The sequence below is a fragment of the Herpailurus yagouaroundi genome, unplaced genomic scaffold (assembly GCF_014898765.1).
Source record: "Herpailurus yagouaroundi ecotype Mexico unplaced genomic scaffold, PumYag 182, whole genome shotgun sequence".
Classification (NCBI taxonomy): domain Eukaryota; kingdom Metazoa; phylum Chordata; class Mammalia; order Carnivora; family Felidae; genus Herpailurus; species Herpailurus yagouaroundi.
The window spans coordinates 33,784,401-33,801,985 of record NW_024412413.1 but is presented as its reverse complement, the minus strand read 5'-3'; the positions used below and the strand labels follow the sequence as shown (position 1 = coordinate 33,801,985).

At 32.7% G+C, this 17,585-nt stretch overlaps 1 protein-coding gene across 7 annotated transcripts in view; it reads right to left on the bottom strand.

Annotated features, from left to right (window-relative positions):
• Positions 1–17,585, bottom strand: part of MGAT4C (MGAT4 family member C) — a 738,623-nt gene that overhangs the window by 4,181 nt on the left and 716,857 nt on the right. For 6 of the 7 annotated variants that reach the window (XM_040491285.1, XM_040491286.1, XM_040491287.1 and 3 more), the window contains 2 exons: positions 8,751–8,903; positions 3,113–3,260 (listed from right to left, as the gene is read on the bottom strand). In XM_040491285.1, coding sequence (XP_040347219.1) covers positions 3,113–3,260; positions 8,751–8,897 — 295 coding nt within the window. In that variant the 5' untranslated portion in view covers positions 8,898–8,903. The remainder of the gene's footprint in view (positions 1–3,112; positions 3,261–8,750; positions 8,904–17,585) is intronic. The other variant, XM_040491289.1, reaches the window with a different exon arrangement.

The following is a 17,585-nucleotide window of genomic DNA, read 5'->3' as shown; positions in this document are numbered from 1 at the left end:
AATGATATGTATAGCATATTTTGTGATTAAAGTATTATGCTAAACATATAAAGCCTATAGTACTTAATACATAATTGATTTTTCTATGAAAAAAAAATGTCTCTTAAGCACAATGACATATGAGCATTATTGCTGTAAACATTTGTTTATGAAATAAAAATATGATTTAAGGTGTTTTACAGCTTAATGCTCTCATATATGCCCACTAAAGAAGATAGATGTTTGGATAATATCCACACTATTAAAAAATGCAAAAGGAGAAGGGAATTCACACTTAAGGATGACAAACTGGTCTCAAATGATAAAAAAGAAAATTAAGCCTCACTTATTCTTTTACACATCTTTACATTTTTCATAGAAAACATGGAACATTTTCATTTGTCTTTGATCACTGTCAGTATTTTGCACCAGAAAAATTAATAATTGGACTTCACAAGTTTATTTTGAAATTTACCTAGTAGTTTAATTAGAATGCCAACAAAATTATAACTACTTTTTTAAAAACTGAATTGTTACTCAAATGTGTTGTACATTGTTCCAACACATGAATATCCCCGTTTTCCTTATTTTGAAACACAGTTTTACAGCAATTTTGTCTGGGGAAATTTTTATTCAGACACCTAAAATCTAAAATTAGAAACTGGATATTTGTAGAAAATAAAGTAAAAGCTTGTGAAATGGCAGTTTAGTTCTAATAAGTATGGATGTCTTTTTATTGAAATATTTTCACTTTTTAAACCTCTGATTCTCACCATGATTCAGAACTGAATAAAATTTCATAACCACTTTTTGGAAAATAGGAAAATGTTTATATTCACCAAAATCACTGTTTTTTTAAGTTTATTTATTTTTGAGAGAGAGAGAGAGAGAGAGAGAGAGAATGAATGAGTGGGGCAGGGGCACAGAGAGTGGAGAGAACAAATCCCAAGCAGTCTCCTAGCTCTGTGCCAAGCCTGATGTGGGACTCAATCTACTAACCTGAGCTAAAAGCAGGAGTCCAACACTTAACTGACAAGCCACGCAGGTGCCCTGAGGTCACTGTTTTAATACAGACACCTGCTTCTTGTGACTTATACAATACTGAAAGAACCCTGTCCAAGAAAAATCTTTCTCACTAGTCTGTCAGAGAGGTAGACAAGGACACATTTTGTTTAAATACCTGGATTTACCACACTAACTTCTTTTGAAAAATGAGTATGTTCTCTGGTACCATTAAACTCAAGATACCAGCCTTTACTAATAGCTTTTACAATAGTCAATGGTATCAGGTTACTTTCCACATAAAAGGCAGGAGTCTATGAACTGTACCCTTGAAATTATCTTGAAAATTTACCCTATGCAATTATCTTGAAAATTCCTAATAGTCTTTTGGGATAGCTTTGCACCTATCATCATTCCTACTTTATAGATGAGGAAACTAAATCACAGGGAGATGTGTTAACTGTGCAAAGTGTTAACACTTCGTGAGACGTAGGGTGCCAAGATCCCAAATGTGCTGCTTGTACCCTCTGTTTGTATCGCCTCTTTGTATAAAGCAGCAGCATATGTGCCAACACACATTAGTAAACTGAGGATGGAGAGGGAGAATTAGTAATGTTTGCACAAAGGTAGTGTAACAGATGGAGATAAAAATAAACAGTGGCAAACTTATGCAATTAGAAGAAAGCTTAAGAGCAATCAACATTTGGAATGAAGGAATGAACGGAAGATCGACCTAAAGAAACCTGCATTAAGTTACAAATTTTCTCAACCTGGTGATCACAGACTCACGTGTACAAACATTTCTTAATGGGGAACTCGATTTCTATGGTCTCCACAAGATCTGTTAAGAAATTCATGATATCACTTGTTTACTTGATTCCACGAGTCATGTTTTTCAGAGACATTTTTAAAGCAGTTTGAATCCTACAATTGATGGCATCTTACAATTAAAATGATAATGTGTATTTTCTTGGTGGCACATTAATTAGATCATTATACTCTGTAGAGTCTATAGCATCTTGAAATCCATGAAGTGTGTGTAGTATGTTACTTCTCAGATCCAAACTGCCTGTAGTGAGTTGAATAGTTTTTCTATTCAACCTCAGAATGTGACCTTACTTAAAAATTGAGTTTTTGCCGATGTAATTAGTGAAAGATCTTAAGATAAATCATATCAGATTGAGAGTGGGTTCTAAATTCAATGACAGGTGTCCTTGAAGAAGAAGAGAGGACACAGAGAGACACAGAGCAAGAGAAGTTCATGTGGAGATGGGGGCTGGGATTACAGTTATGTCCCTACAAGCCAAAGAACACCAAGAGTGACCAGAAGCTGAAAGAGGCAAGACAAGATTCTCCCCTTAACTTTCAGAGGGAGAGTGACTCTGCCAGCACCTTGATTTTGAACATTTGGTCTCCAGAAACACGAGAGAATAAATTTTTGTCGTTTTACACTACCTCGCTTGTAGTAATTTGGTATAGCACCTTGGGAAACTAAAACAATGACTTTCACTTTTTCAAAAGTGGTGGCAAGTCATAAAAACCAAAGCATTAGAGTTGCAAAATATATCAATATTGGGAATAGTTGTTTTTAAAATATACCTTTACAATTTTAAATAAAATTATTTTTCTCAGTCTTTCTACATGGTTCTAAAATAAATTGTTTGAAAGTTTATATTACAATTAGGCATGTTAAAAAGTTTCTTTTTTTATTATTATTCATGGATGGGATCAGTGAGTAACTGCAATTTGTGAAGAAACATTGAAATGTTTCCCAAAGAATATATTATATTAGTAAATAAAGCCCATAAAATTTTATTGCTCTACAAATGAAGCCGGTTGTCATTATTTTAAAACAAGAATATTTTATGTTCTATATTCTTGATTTAAAAGTGTAGGGATCATGGGCACCTACGTGGCTCAGTCGGTTAAGCCACCGATTTCAGCTCAGGTCATGATCTCCTGGTTGGGTTCAAGCCCCGCTTTGGGCTCTGCGCTGACAACTCAGAGCCTGGAGCCTGCTTCGGATTCTGTATCTCCCTCTCTCTCTGCTCCTCCCCCGCTCACTCTCTGTCTCTTTTTCCTTCAAAAATAGATAAACATTAAAAAAAATTAAAAGTGTAGGGATACTTACGCTTTCTTTGTAAAGGTGTGGCAGCTAAGTAGCGATATGTGACATTGATGGCTCCTGAGAAATTCGATAAATCTTTGAAAGTATGCACATAGCGTTCTGAATTCAGCTGATGTGTGGATGTTTCCCTTATAAGCTGTTTGTCTCCTTCCTGAATGCCAAGAAGGAGGAAGAGAAAATAAATATAATAGATGGTCATGGATTGAAGTTTCTCCTTAGGCAATGAATATATGGGGCTGATATATAACATGGTTATTATATAAATCTCAACTACTGGTACCACAAGCTGTAGATCATTATCTCTTACCTGAATTCTTACCTAAAGTCTCTGTTCCAGGCTCTCCTACTCTATTGCACTCTTCACATTCCTCTTCCATTTGCTTTTCTACAGCATACACTAATAATGGCATTTACTTGGCCAAAAAAAAAAAAAATCTCCACATGAAAATTACAACTGCCTTTATGTTCACATTCAAATTCATCACAATAATTCAATGGTCCTAAAAATTCATAATCATCTACTTTATAGTTTCATGTAAAACTAATTCTTACTAACCTTCCCATATTTGAGTCATATTAAGCTGTTTCTTCTTCTTCAAGCATTGTTAAATAATATTACACAATATTTCTGTGTAATTCTTTCTGGATAATTTATTAATCAAGAAGTTTTAGTCAGTTACTTATATGGCCACTATAATCAAAGACTGTTAAGAACAGATAGCCATGGTCCTTGTGACATTGTGATGTTTTTTTCAAATGTCTTCAAGATATCTTAATTAAGGTAACTTTGTACCAAGTCAAGGAAATCTCTTCAGACCTTGCATTAGTTTTTCTCACGATACATTTGCTCATTATGTGTGTGTGTGTGTGTGTGTGTGTGTGTGTGTGTGTCTGTGTGTGTGTGTGTGATATTCTGTTGCAGGTGAAGTCTAATCCTTTTATATTTAAGATGCCGATTATGTATTTGGTAATGGACTTATGTCATTCAATCTCTGGGCAAGTTTATTTAAAAAATATATATTCATATTTAGTTTAAAATATACCCCATTAACCATTAATTGGTCCTCTTTTCTCCCTTCTTCAGTATAAGTTCAATAGTAGATTTTGATTAGCTAGTCACCATTTGGTCAAGTCTTTACTGATTATACATTATTAGCAAAATATCGACTTTTTTGATCTTTGTACATGGCTTACTACCATGGGTAGAATATATTCAAAGATAACCAATTTAGAAAGAATTTTGTTGTTTCTGGCAAGTTCCTACTGTACTGTGTGGTGTTATATAGATCTATTTCTACTATTCCATATAGAATGGCAAGTCAAGCCTGAGAAAGCCATTAAGAAAATAGAGAAAGTGAATGCATTAAAAACAAATTTGGTGCTCATATTATCTGTCTGTGCTCAATAAAACTTTAATTAAACCCTTGCTATAAAAAATTAGAAAGGATTCTAATATAGTTTTTACCTCATTTGGAACATTCACCAGTTTACATCAAGTCAAATGTGAATAGAGAAAGTGACTGACTCAAAATTTAAAATCAATGGCCAGACTGGAATTGTCTTAGAATAAACATTGAGAATAGCAGGCCATGACTGGGAAGAGCTTTCAATCTGATCGTTGCCAATTCAAGATCTATTCTAAATATCCTTTCTGTATATTCAATTATGTTTATAAACCTATACTTGGTCTTTAATACTGTATTTTTATATTTTATATTGCCTTGATAATTGCAAAAAAAAAGTTAGTCCTTTAAAATATTTATAATATATTTGCCATCTATAAGTTATACCTTGAATTCTATATTGCTTATAAATATACTAATTGAATATCTACTTAATCCTGATTATTTCAATTTCATTACGAATAAATATGTTTATGTTTGTCTTTCTGAAAACCTATGTAACATTATTAAAGTTTTAAAATCCACAAATTTAGGATTGCCAAAATGTAACTAAGGACTCAGTTCAGCATCAGCTACTTTAATAGTAATGAAATAGTGTCCATTATCAATAGAGTCTAGAAGAAATGTCTATAAAATCACAGCTATCACAACACTGAATTCATTTTACCATTCTGTTCTTATGTGATGTTACATTCTAAAGGCAGTGCAGGATATTGAATATTTCTTTAAGAATTCTATCTTGAATGTGTAAAAATCCAGACCTTTTCTGTGTTAAGATAGAGTACATTCATCCTGATTGAAGGACATAACAGAATATAAAATGAAATGGAACTTATATGAAAGCACTTTATTAAATTCTCAGGAACAAGCTTCTTTACACTTTTCAGCATAAATAAATAATGCAACTTTCACCTGAGTCAGCCTTGTTGGCTGCTTTCCAGAGGCATCTACCTGAACAGCTAGGCTCTCCCTGGATACCTTCTTTCTGTAGCTACTATACTGTGGTGTATTTCTCAGTAATAAGACAAAGCTTTATGACAATCATTTTCTGGATAGGAATGCAACTCAATGGACTAGCTACAGACTAAGTATATACCCTAGTGGCTACTTTGAAGATGCTCACAGCCCAGAGGCTAAGTTGATTGGGCATGCAGCGTCTCTTCTACTTAGTTTGCCTTGGAATAGCATTTGTCTCTTACACTGAGCTTGGCTTCCTTTCCCAATGAAAGGCACATATGTCCCGAATATGTAAGCAATACATTAAACTGTTATATGCCCAGTATTTCAGGATACAAATGGATTTTCTAGCAAAAACACAGCAGAATACAATGTACTAAGTAACTCCAGAGATCTTTTACTTGCAATTGTTTATCTGTTTTCTCTGAATTGTGACTATTATTTCCCCCTGAAATAAGGGAGGCAGGAAAAAAAGATCTACTACTGTCTATGTTTAGAAAATTGTACACATTGTGGCATTCTAAAATAAAAAAAAATAAATTGGATGATTTTATGAAAACTGAAATAAACACAGATAAAAAGGTCAAAGGGAGAAGTGTTAAGAAGAAACTACGTGTATACTAGTAGGTGGCTGGCTTTCCATGGATATTAAACACTTTTAGAAAAACAATATTAATGTAATTTTATATTCATTATTTAAAGAATGTTTAAATCTTTTTTTTTAATTTTTTTTCAACGTTTTTATTTATTTTTGGGACAGAGAGAGACAGAGCAAGAACGGGGGAGGGGCAGAGAGAGAGGGAGACACAGAATCGGAAACAGGCTCCAGGCTCAGAGCCATCAGCCCAGAGCCCGAGGCGGGGCTCGAACTCACGGACCGCAAGATCGTGACCTGGCCGAAGTCGGACGCTTAACCGACTGCGCCACCCAGGCGCCCCAAGAATGTTTAAATATTTATGCATATTAGCTTTGGGATAAAAATTAGCTCCAAATGCAGTGTAGGTAAAAAATCATCTAGTAAATAGTGAGAAATTAAGCTAATAAAAATACTGTCATTAAATTTTCAGTAAGGTTATGCTTATATTTAACAATCATTTTAATTCACTCTTTCCACTTTAATATAAGTATTTAAAAACAATATTTTTTTAATTTGAGAGAGAGAGAGAGGGAGAGCATGAGCAGGGGAGAGGGGCAGAGGGAGAGAGAATCTTAAACAAGCTGCATGCTTAGCATGGGGCCGGACTCAGGGCTGTATCCCTTGACCCTGGGATCGTGACCTGAGCTAAAGAAAAGAGTTGGATGCTCAACTGACTGAGCTATCCAGATACCTTCAAATAATTTCAATTTTAAAGCTAAGGAGCAATCCCTTCTCTATACTTGGGCTGATTTGTGAATTTGACTAGATATATGCCTAATATAGCCAGAGAAAATTTCATCAAGAAAGTACTCTTTAGTAAGAGCTACTTCATTAAATCATACCTTTTTACATTAGATGGCTGGGACTGAAGTGTAGATAGAAATGTGTAAAAGAGCATTAGTATTTGATCTTCTTATAGATATATACTCTACTAGTTCTTACACATTTTATAATGAATTTGAAGAGCTTTTAAATCAACAAGATAGAAGGATGCTTGCTGCATACAATGGTCTTTTGTCTGTTTCAAATGAGACACTGGAATTGAGTTTGAAAGTGTCTCATAAATGCAGCAAATCATTAAATGCAATAGGTATCCTGTTAATACTATGTGTTTCCTTTACAAGATGTGATTTACTGCTACCAGTAGACACAGATGTAAGAAATAATTTTTTATTACAAAATTAAATCACTTATCAAAAGCTCTTCTAGTTAATTTATGATCTTTAATTTAATCCAGAAAAAAAATAGCTGGATCACATGGGTCTTGCTATATTGTCTTTAAGTCTTATAAACCTAATAATCAGGTTTAAAGAAAAATCAAAATGCATATCATTAGTAAGTTTCTCCAATTTGCTATGTTTACCTAAATCATCCCTAGTCAAATTCTATGAATCTGTGGTGATTTCAGCCTTTGTGAATTGTCTGTGGATAATAGAATGAAGGGTCCACAAGATCAAGACCTATACATGAATGTAAAAGGCATAGGCAGAACCAAAATCTAGGAATCTGGCAGAATTTCATCATCAAACAATGCTAAAGGAAGTAAAATGCTTTACACAAAACTTCCAAAGAATATCTGTACCAACTAAGATCAAATGGTTAGGTTAGAGGACATAGAATAGTATATGGCAAATCATGGGTAGTTAAAAAATCATGTTCAATTAATAAAACATTTTACTGGGAAATGCTTTTTGTGGTTATTGTCAGATTTTCTCTTGATAAGATATTAACTGAAACTGTCAGCATGCTTGCATAATGGAAAGTACTTTTTAGTCCTCTGTATGTCCAAAGATTTTGATTTTCTGAAATATGTGAACAGGAATAATAGTGTAAAGATTAGGACTTTTTGAGATAACTTAAGCCCAATTCAGAATGAAAGTGAATAAGCAATAATTACCATGTTATTCTCATCAGACATGAAATGATGTGATACTTATAACAATAACAAGTAATAGAACTTATAACAATAACAAGTAATAAAACAAATTGAGTTCTCAGAATTAACCAGAGTAAGTCCTTTGTCCATTTCTAGAATTTAACTAAAAGTTAATTTATATGCTATATTCTAATTTATCTTTTTTTAAACTACTGAATACTTTTCACATCATCGTTTCTAGTTCTTAAAGTTCTATGTTATTTTTCAGTGAATTTAAATATACAACACGGTGGCCATTTATGCCTATTCAAAATCAAATGAAGTGTCATATATGATAACAAAATAGCATAATTAGTATCATTAGTTAAAATGTAGAATTTTGAAAATTTTGATAAGAAAATTGATAAAGGACTCATATCTTTAAGCAATTTTTAAAAATCTATATTTTTAAACTAAATCTCAAAATGGTTATATATACTATTAATTCAGCATGGTGATGATAGCTAATTTATTTATACAATATACATATTTGAACTACTATATACAGAATTAAAGAAAACATTGTGACATAAATCAAAATAATTATAATGCTGGTAATATATAATTAATACAAAAATTAGCTTGATAGAAAACATAAATGTCATAGCTTTGCTCAAACTAAGGTTATGCCAGCAGCCTAGGATTGAAGTTATGTTACAATTGGACTAAATCTAGTTTGACTTCAGCTTTATGTGTAACAACAAAAATAAAAAAACCTCCAAAACTTACCAGAACATAGCTGTCTTCAATGTACAAGTTCATAAAGAGAAGGAAAATGACAAGAACTCCCAAAAATGACACTGTGGAACGTTTTCGCAGGCATCTCATTTTATCCAGTATTTCAAAAATATGCTTCATTTGATAAAATTTAAGCATTCTATACTGTGGAGAAGAGGCACAGGATTATTGACAATGAAATTTGGATGTAAATATTTCTTCATCATAGATATCAAAAACCAGGCCTTAATAAAATGTCACCCTTCAAATGTTTGCACTGAAATTTTCCCATTTTCACACATACGACTTTCACAGATTGTTAATATCTTAGCATAAGGTCAACGCACTAGCTTATATTGTGGAGTGGTTTGCTTGTTTGTTTTCATGGATAGATTTTTAATATACCTAGAATTTATCTTTGTGTCTTTTATCATGTAATATAATAATTTAATTTCTTTATTTTTCATATGGAGAGCCAATGGTCTTCCACTTTCTGTGCACTGGTTGTAACTACTAGTTACATTACCAATCCTGACTTCAAGGGTGTGGGGAAGTGTAATCCCCCATGCACTGCGAAGTAAAGAAGAACGTTACTATTGTATACCATATTTATATCGAATCATCCATTCTTTTGATTTGTGATGCCACTTCTAGAATAAGGTCACTTTCTAATTTGCATTTCTAATTTGCATAGGTTGAAAATATATTTACAGATCCATCATTTATAATTTTTTTTCCGATAAGGAAATACATAGCAATTTTGACCAAAACCTTCTAAGTGAAATTTTGTTATTCTGTAGATAAAACAGCATTATGCTTGTACAAGATTTTTTTAAACTGTTTTTTGATGTTTTTTTAAAATTATTATTATTTTTGAGAGAGAGAGAGAGAGAGAGAGAGAGGATGAGAGAGGGAGGGAGGGGCAGAGAGTGAGCTAGACACAGAATCTGAAGCAGGCTCCAGGCTCTGAGCTGTCAGCACAGAGCCGGGCAGGGGGCTCAAACCCACGAACTGTGAGATCATGACCTGAGTCAAAGTCAGACTCCCAACTGACTGGGCCACCCAGGTGCCCCTGTAAAAGATTTTTATCTGGATTTTGAAAATCGGCGAAAATACAAGGGATTGCAATCTAATCATACACCAAGAGACAAAATATTTTTAAATGTCAGACAAAATATTTTTAAATATGAAGACTTATCTATAGCATGAAATGCATGTATTCCCTCTAACTTAGCAGTTATACCTCTAAAAATCTTTTCAAAACAATTGTATTTGTGAGTAAATGTTTAGCTGGTATTACAATGGTATTACAAATGGTATTACAAGACAGTGATGTTTATAAAATGAGTTGGAAACGATCTTTTAAATGTTAACAACTGTTACCTTGGTATAGAAGAATTATCAAAAATTTTCAATCTTGTTTTTACTTTTTTTAATTTCTATACTTTCAAAGGTACATATATTCAGTAATATTTAAAAACTTACTTTTAATTTTCAAAATTCTCTATTGTCCGAAGGGAAAAAAAAACCCTGCATCTTATTTTGGAGGCACAGCATAAACACACCAATTTTTTTTCAAGAAAAAAATTTAAAAATGTTATACTTCATGGTGTGTTTTGGATGTTCTGAATTTGAAGGTTATAACTTATGTAAATGCTAAGTCAAGAGGAAGTATATTCTAATTCTATTCCTTTGAGACAAAGGCAAAATATAAACAATGTGACCACAAGTTGAATCTGTAAAGTTCAAATGTAAACAATTATATATAAAAAAATAAGAATATTTATTAAAATTTATTAAATACTAAATGCTGGACAATACAGTTTGCATGGGTAACTCACTGATATTTCATAACAATGCTAAGATTTTAAATTGCCATTAGTTTACAAATGAAAAAAAAAAAAAGAAGAAAAAACCCGGAGTTTTCTTGAGGTGTCTCCATAAGGGATGAGTCCATTTTTTAAAACTTAAAATTGACCAGAGTCTGCTCTATGAACCACTAATGGTGTATCATTTAGTAATTAGGTTTCATATGATATGTCTATTTTTTTATTTTTTTAATTAATTAATTAATTAAGTTAGTTAGAGTACATACATGAGCAGGAAAGGGGCAGAGGGAGAGAGGAAGAGAGAGAAAACCCAAGCACTCTCCATGCTGTCATACAAATGGCCAAATAGTACAGGAAAAGACACTCAACATTACTTACTGTAATGGAAATGTAAATAACAATCACAATGAGATATCACATCACATCTCTTTAAATGGTTATTATCAAAAGGCTAGATATAAGTATTGGCGAGGCTGTGGAGGAAAGAACCTTGTGCACTGTTGGTTGGATGCAAATTGTTGCTGCCACTATAGAAAAGAATGACATTTCCTCAAAAAGTTTAAAATAAAACTACCATATGATCCAGCAATTCCACTTCTGTGTATATATACGAAGGAAAGAAAATTACTATCTTGAAGAGATAATCTGCACCTCCATGTGGACTGCAATATTATTCACAATAGCCAAGATATGAAAAAAACCCCTAAATGTCTGTCAACAGATCAGTGAATAAAGGGAATGTGACATATACATATAGGTATGTGCATATATATACACATATACATATACATACATACATATTACATATATATGTATGTATACGTACATATATACATAATATGTATATGTATATGTATATATATATATGTTGATATATTATTCAGCCATAAAAAAGAAAGAAATCTTGCCATTTATTACAAATGATTAGACCTTGAGGACATTATGCTAGGTGAAATGAGAGAAACAAAAATACTGTGTGGTTTCACACACAGAATGTGAAAAGGCAAATACACAGAAACAGGGGTTTAGAATAGTGGTTGCCAGGGGCCGGGTGGGTGGGAGAAACAGGGAGATGTCAGTTGAAGGGTATAGACTCCAGTTATGAGTAAGTTCTGAGTATCTAATGTATTACATAGTGCCTGATAGTTAACAGTATGGTATATTTGAAAGTTGCTAAGAAAGTAGGTCTTAAATATTCTCACCACAGAAAACAAAAAGGTAATTATGTGAGGTGATGGAGGTGTTAACCTTATTATGGTAATCATTTTGTGATATATACATGTATCAAATCATCACATTGTATATTTTATACTTACAAATTGTCTTATGTCAATTATATTTTAATAAACCCAGGAGAAAATATAGAAAAGAAACCTTATGTTCATATGGCTTACTGGTGAATTTTACCAAATATTTTTCAGGAAAAAATAATACTAATTCTACACAAGCCCTTTCAGACAACAGATTTAAAAAAAATTGTTAGTGAAGGGGCACCTAGGTGGCTCCGTTGGTTAAGCGACCGACTTTGGCTCAGGTCATGATCTCGCAGTTTGTGAGTTCAAGCCCCGCATTGGGCTCTCTGCTGACACATCAGAGCCTGGAGCCTACTTCAGATTCTATGTCTCCACCTCCTGCTCACACTCTGTGTCTCTCTGTCTCTCAATAATAAATAAACGTTAAAAATATTTTTAAAAAATTGTTAGTGAAGTATTCTTGATGCACAAGGCTACATTAGTTTCAAGTGTACAACATATTGATTTGAAAATTCTATACATTACTCAGTCCTCCCTATGGTCAATGTAGTTGCCATCTGTTATTATAGTATTACTGACTATATTCCATATGCTGTGCTTTCATATTTGTGACATATTTATTACATGAATGGAAGTTTGTACATCTTAACCCCCTTCATTTGTTATGCCCATCCCTTCACCTACCTTCCATTTGGCAACAACCATTGTGTTCTCCATTTTTAAGAATTTGTTTTATTTTTTAGGTTCCACATAGAAGGAAATAATATGGTATCCTTCTTTCTCTGACTTATTTTGTATAGCATAATTCTTAATCCATCCATGTTGCTGCAAATGGCAAGACCTCATTTTGTTAAGCACAAATAGTATTTCATTGCATGTGTGCATGTGTGTGTGCATGCATGTGTGTGTGTATAAATATATGCATATAGATAGATGATACAGATATAGATACAGATGATATAGATATAGATGATGATATATAGATATAGCTATAGATGATATGGATATAGATATAGATATAGATATAGATATAGATATAGATGCAGATATAGATATACCTTCTTTATTCATTCATCTATTGTGGGATACTTGTGTTGCTTCCATATCTTGGCTATTGTAGCTAATGCTGCCACAAACATGGGGAAGCATCTGTCTTTTCAAATTATTGTTTTATTTTATTTGAGTAAATAGCCAGTAGTGAAATTACTAGATCAAATGGTATTTCTATATTTAATTTTTTGAGAGAACTCCACACTGTTTTCCACAGCGGTTGCACCAATTTACCTTCCCACCCGTGGTGCATGAGGGTTCCCTCTTCTCCACATCCTCATCAACACTTACTATTTGTTGTTTATGTTATGTTATGTTATGTTATGTTATGTTATGTTATGTTATGTTATGTTATTGTATTTATTTTAGTTTTTTTTTTTTTTTATTTTGAGAGACAGACAGCATGAGCAGTGTAGAGGCAGAGAGAGAGGGAGAGAGAGGAGCTCAAGCAGTACAGAGCCTGACATGGGGCTCGATCTCATGAAACTATGAGATTATGACCTGAGCCAAAATCAAGAGTCAATCAACCAACTGAGCCACCAAGTTGCCCCATCTATTTCTTGCCTTTTTTGATAGTAGCCATTTTGATTGGTGTGAAGTGATATCTCAGTGTGGTTTTGATTTGCATTTCCTTGATGATTAGTGATGTTGAGTATCTTTTCCAATTTAGACAATAGATTTTTATCTGTTATTATTTTAACTCATTTTACAAATAATTTTATAAGAGTAAAAAATGATTTTGAAAATAACTTCATTATAAATGTAAGAATTTAAACATAGGTAACTCAAATGTTATTCTTAATTTTTTACAATTTAAAAGTATATGTCCCCCAAGTATATGATGCTTCAAAAACTGCTCAACCATCATTCCTGAGGGAAGAACATATCCATCTTGTAAGTTCTTATTCCAAATTTCTAGTACATCTCAGATAGATATTGTTACTTCAGGTACCCTGAACTTGCAACATCAATACTCAAGACTCTTGGAAAATTTGATGGTTCATAAGTTTGTTAAAGCAAGAACAACCTTCTTATTTGATTCATAATAACTGTAGAAACACTAATCTCATGTGTCTACATCATCTATATCTTTCCAATTATTTTTGTTTACACACCTGCATTTGTGTGATGATAATCTTATCAAGTAAATTTTGTTGCAAACATCATAAGAAATGAATGAATACTGTTCCATACCTGTTTAGCAAAATAGAATTGTTAGGCTTTTGTTGCATCATGTTGTGAGATGAAATCCTCTCTGTCTGAGGATGTTCTCAATGAAAATACCACATTTTCTTTATTCTTTAGACATCTATCCTTTACTCAGCAATTCATATGAGTTTTTATACTATCAATTTTACCATTATCATGTTGTCAAGAGTACCAATCTTTTTGCATTCATCATCTGATTCATCTAATAATTATGAAGCAAATCTTTCTGTTTACATTTTTCTCCTTGTCATTATCAGAAAATGAAATGAAAATGAAAAACTCTGAATATTCAGTTGTGTTCAATGAAAGGTTAAATCCCCTGCAAAGATAGTGTCTTTAGATTTCATTTTTACCTACTTGAAAGATCATGCAACACTGCACAGCACAATAACAAGAGATTTAATGCACAGTATAGTGACTAGAGACACAATATGGTATTAAAATCATCAAACATGTTAAGAAACCAGGTTTTAATTATTCTCATCAGAACAAAAAAATGATCATTACATGATATGATGGAGGTGCTATTACTATAATGACAATTATGTTACAATATATAAAGCTAGCAAATATACATGCTTATAGTTACACAGTATTATACATCAAATATATTTCAATAAAAATAAAGGTATACCAGAAAAAAAAAAGGTTAACAATGCCTTTTGATGAGGAATAGTTTTTTTAATGTTGGTGAAGTTGAATTTATCATTTTTTTATTGTAGTGCTTTTTTGTGTTCTAACAAACTGTCACCTAATTCACATCATACACATATTTTCCTGTTTTCTTTTAGGAGCTTTATAATTTTTGCTTTTAGGTTTAAGTCTACAAATGATCTCAAATGAATTTTGGCTTATGGTGTGGGGAAGAGGATGAGGTTCCTTTTTTATCCTATAGACTTCATTAGTTGCTCAAGTACCACTTGTAGAAAGACTATATTTGGTGCCTTTGCTGAAAATCAATTTGATATATGTGTGGTTATATATATTTGGTATATATATATATATATATATATATATACACACATATATATATAAATCTATCTTTGGTATATTAATCTCTTTGTCTATCTTTTTAAAAATTTTTTATGTTTATTTATTCATTTTGCGATAGACTGAGGGAGCAAGGTAGGGGGGCAGAGAGAGAGGGAGAAGGAGAATCCCAGGCAGGCTCTGCACTGTTAGTATGGAGCCCAAAGTGGGACTCGGAGTCATTAAACGTGAGATCATGACCTGAGCTGAAACCAAGAGTCAGATACTTAACCTGCTGAGCCACCCAGGTGCCCATCTATTTTTCTATCTTAATGACAATACTACATTATCCTAATTGGAACCTCATTATTATGTCTTGAAATAACATAAGGTGAGTCCTTTATGTCACTCTTCTTTTCCAAGATGTTTCTGGCTATTTCAGGTCCCTTGTATTTCTATGGAAATTTTATCATAATTGTCTATTTTGACAGAAAAAAAACTAGTTAGAATTTATTAGGACCTAATGGGTCTGCAAATAAATAATCTTATAATCAATACAAACTTCTACAAAAAGAAAGATGCATAGGATTTAAGAATTTGTTGGATGTACAGCTAACTTATTGGGATCTAGAAATATACAACTGATATTTTAATATTGACACCTTGAGTCATGTGACCTTCTTAAAGTCATTGCATCTGTAAGCAAAGGCAGTTTTAATGCTTATTTTTGAATCTATAAGCTATTACAATTTGTTGTTGCTGCTGCTGCCTTATTTATTTACTGGCAACAGCCTCCAGTATATTAAATAGAAGCAATGAAGTAGTGACAGTAAATTTGTTCTGATATTATAGGGATATATGTTATCTCACTGAGGATGTTTCCCTCTATCCTTAAATTGTTGATATTTTTTACCATGAATAAATATTGGATTTTGCCAAATACTGCTCATCTGTTAAGTTGATCATATGGAAGTTTTTGTCTCCATTATTCTTTCAATATGATGGATTATACTGATTGATTGGAATTTAAACCAAATATATCCAAATATTAAGTAATCATAAAATATATATGTGTGTGTGTGTATATATATATATATATATATACACACACACAGATATGTGTGTGTGTGTGTGTGTGTGTGTGTGTGTGTAATTCCCTTTCTAATCATTATCCTCTTTGTTGACTTGTGCTATCAGAGTGCTTGTTTCAGAGAAGTCTCCAGTCTATGGCTAAGTTTACCCCACGCTAAGGCAATACTCTTCTGAGTACTCTATCTGACGCTCAATGTATTAATTTTTTTTCTATTCTAGATGAAGAAAACATGATTATTTCTGCCTTTGCATTCCAGAAACCATTCCAATTGTTTTTTTTTTTTTTTCAGTGATTCCTTACCAGTGTTGGATAGTGTTCTCACACACATGCAGTAGGTGCTCAGCTACAGACATAAAGAAAACCCTTTGTAGATTTCTCAGTCTCTCTCTCTCTCTCTCTCTCTCTCTCTCTCTCTCTCTCCACAATTGTAGTCTCCATGCAGCTTTCTCCTCTCTGGTACTATGCCTAGAAATCGTAGCCATTTCAGAATCTCAAAATTCTCAACTACATCTCGTCACCTCAGGGAGACCACCTGTCTCATTGGGTTCTCTCCCCTGGTACTATAGCCTAGAAACTCTGAACAGTAAGCTGTGGCGATCACCTCAATTGTTTCCTTTGTATCATGAATCATACCTTTTTCTGCTTACTGTTCATGTGTATAAATTTGTTTCACACATTTAGTCTGGTTTTTCAGTTGTTTAAGGAGAGAAGGTAAATCTGCTGCCTATTTCTGCATCGTGGTCAGAAACATCTTGCTGGTTATACAATTCCTTGCCTGTGCTTTCTTCCCTTTTTCTTGAGAAATATTATTACATTATTGTCTTGCTTTTAATGTTACTTGGGACATCTAACGCCACCTGTTTTTCTTTCCATTATAAATGATTTGGCAAATGTAAAATGAGTTGGTTGTGTTGCCTACCATTGTTAAATATTCTTTTTTATATTTAAGATGGAATCAGGTATGTCTTGAAGTTAACCATTCTTGAATAGCTTGAGGAAACTTGGACAAAAGGCAACACTGCACAGAACGATATCAGTATATCAATATATCTAATTTATTTAATACATTTAATTTTACATCTATTTTTTAAACACATGGAGAGAACATGGTGGAGGAATAGTGTGTAAATGCTATATATTCTGACAGTACAAAATATTAGCCAACTAAAAACGTGGGGTAAAGAGAGGAAGGGGAAGTAGAATAAGCTCATCGATATCCACACTGTGTAGATAACAGGTGTGAGTCAAAGACTATGATTTAAAACAGACAAAACAAGTATCAGAAGCTAAACTAAGGAAATGGGACTAACAGCATAATTAAAGGTATTAATAAAAGATAACCACAACAGAAAAATTTAAAAACTCCAAATAGCAAGTACCAAAAGAAATTAAAGAAAAATATATAAAAAATCTACCACGTGGAGAAATATACTAAATATTCCAT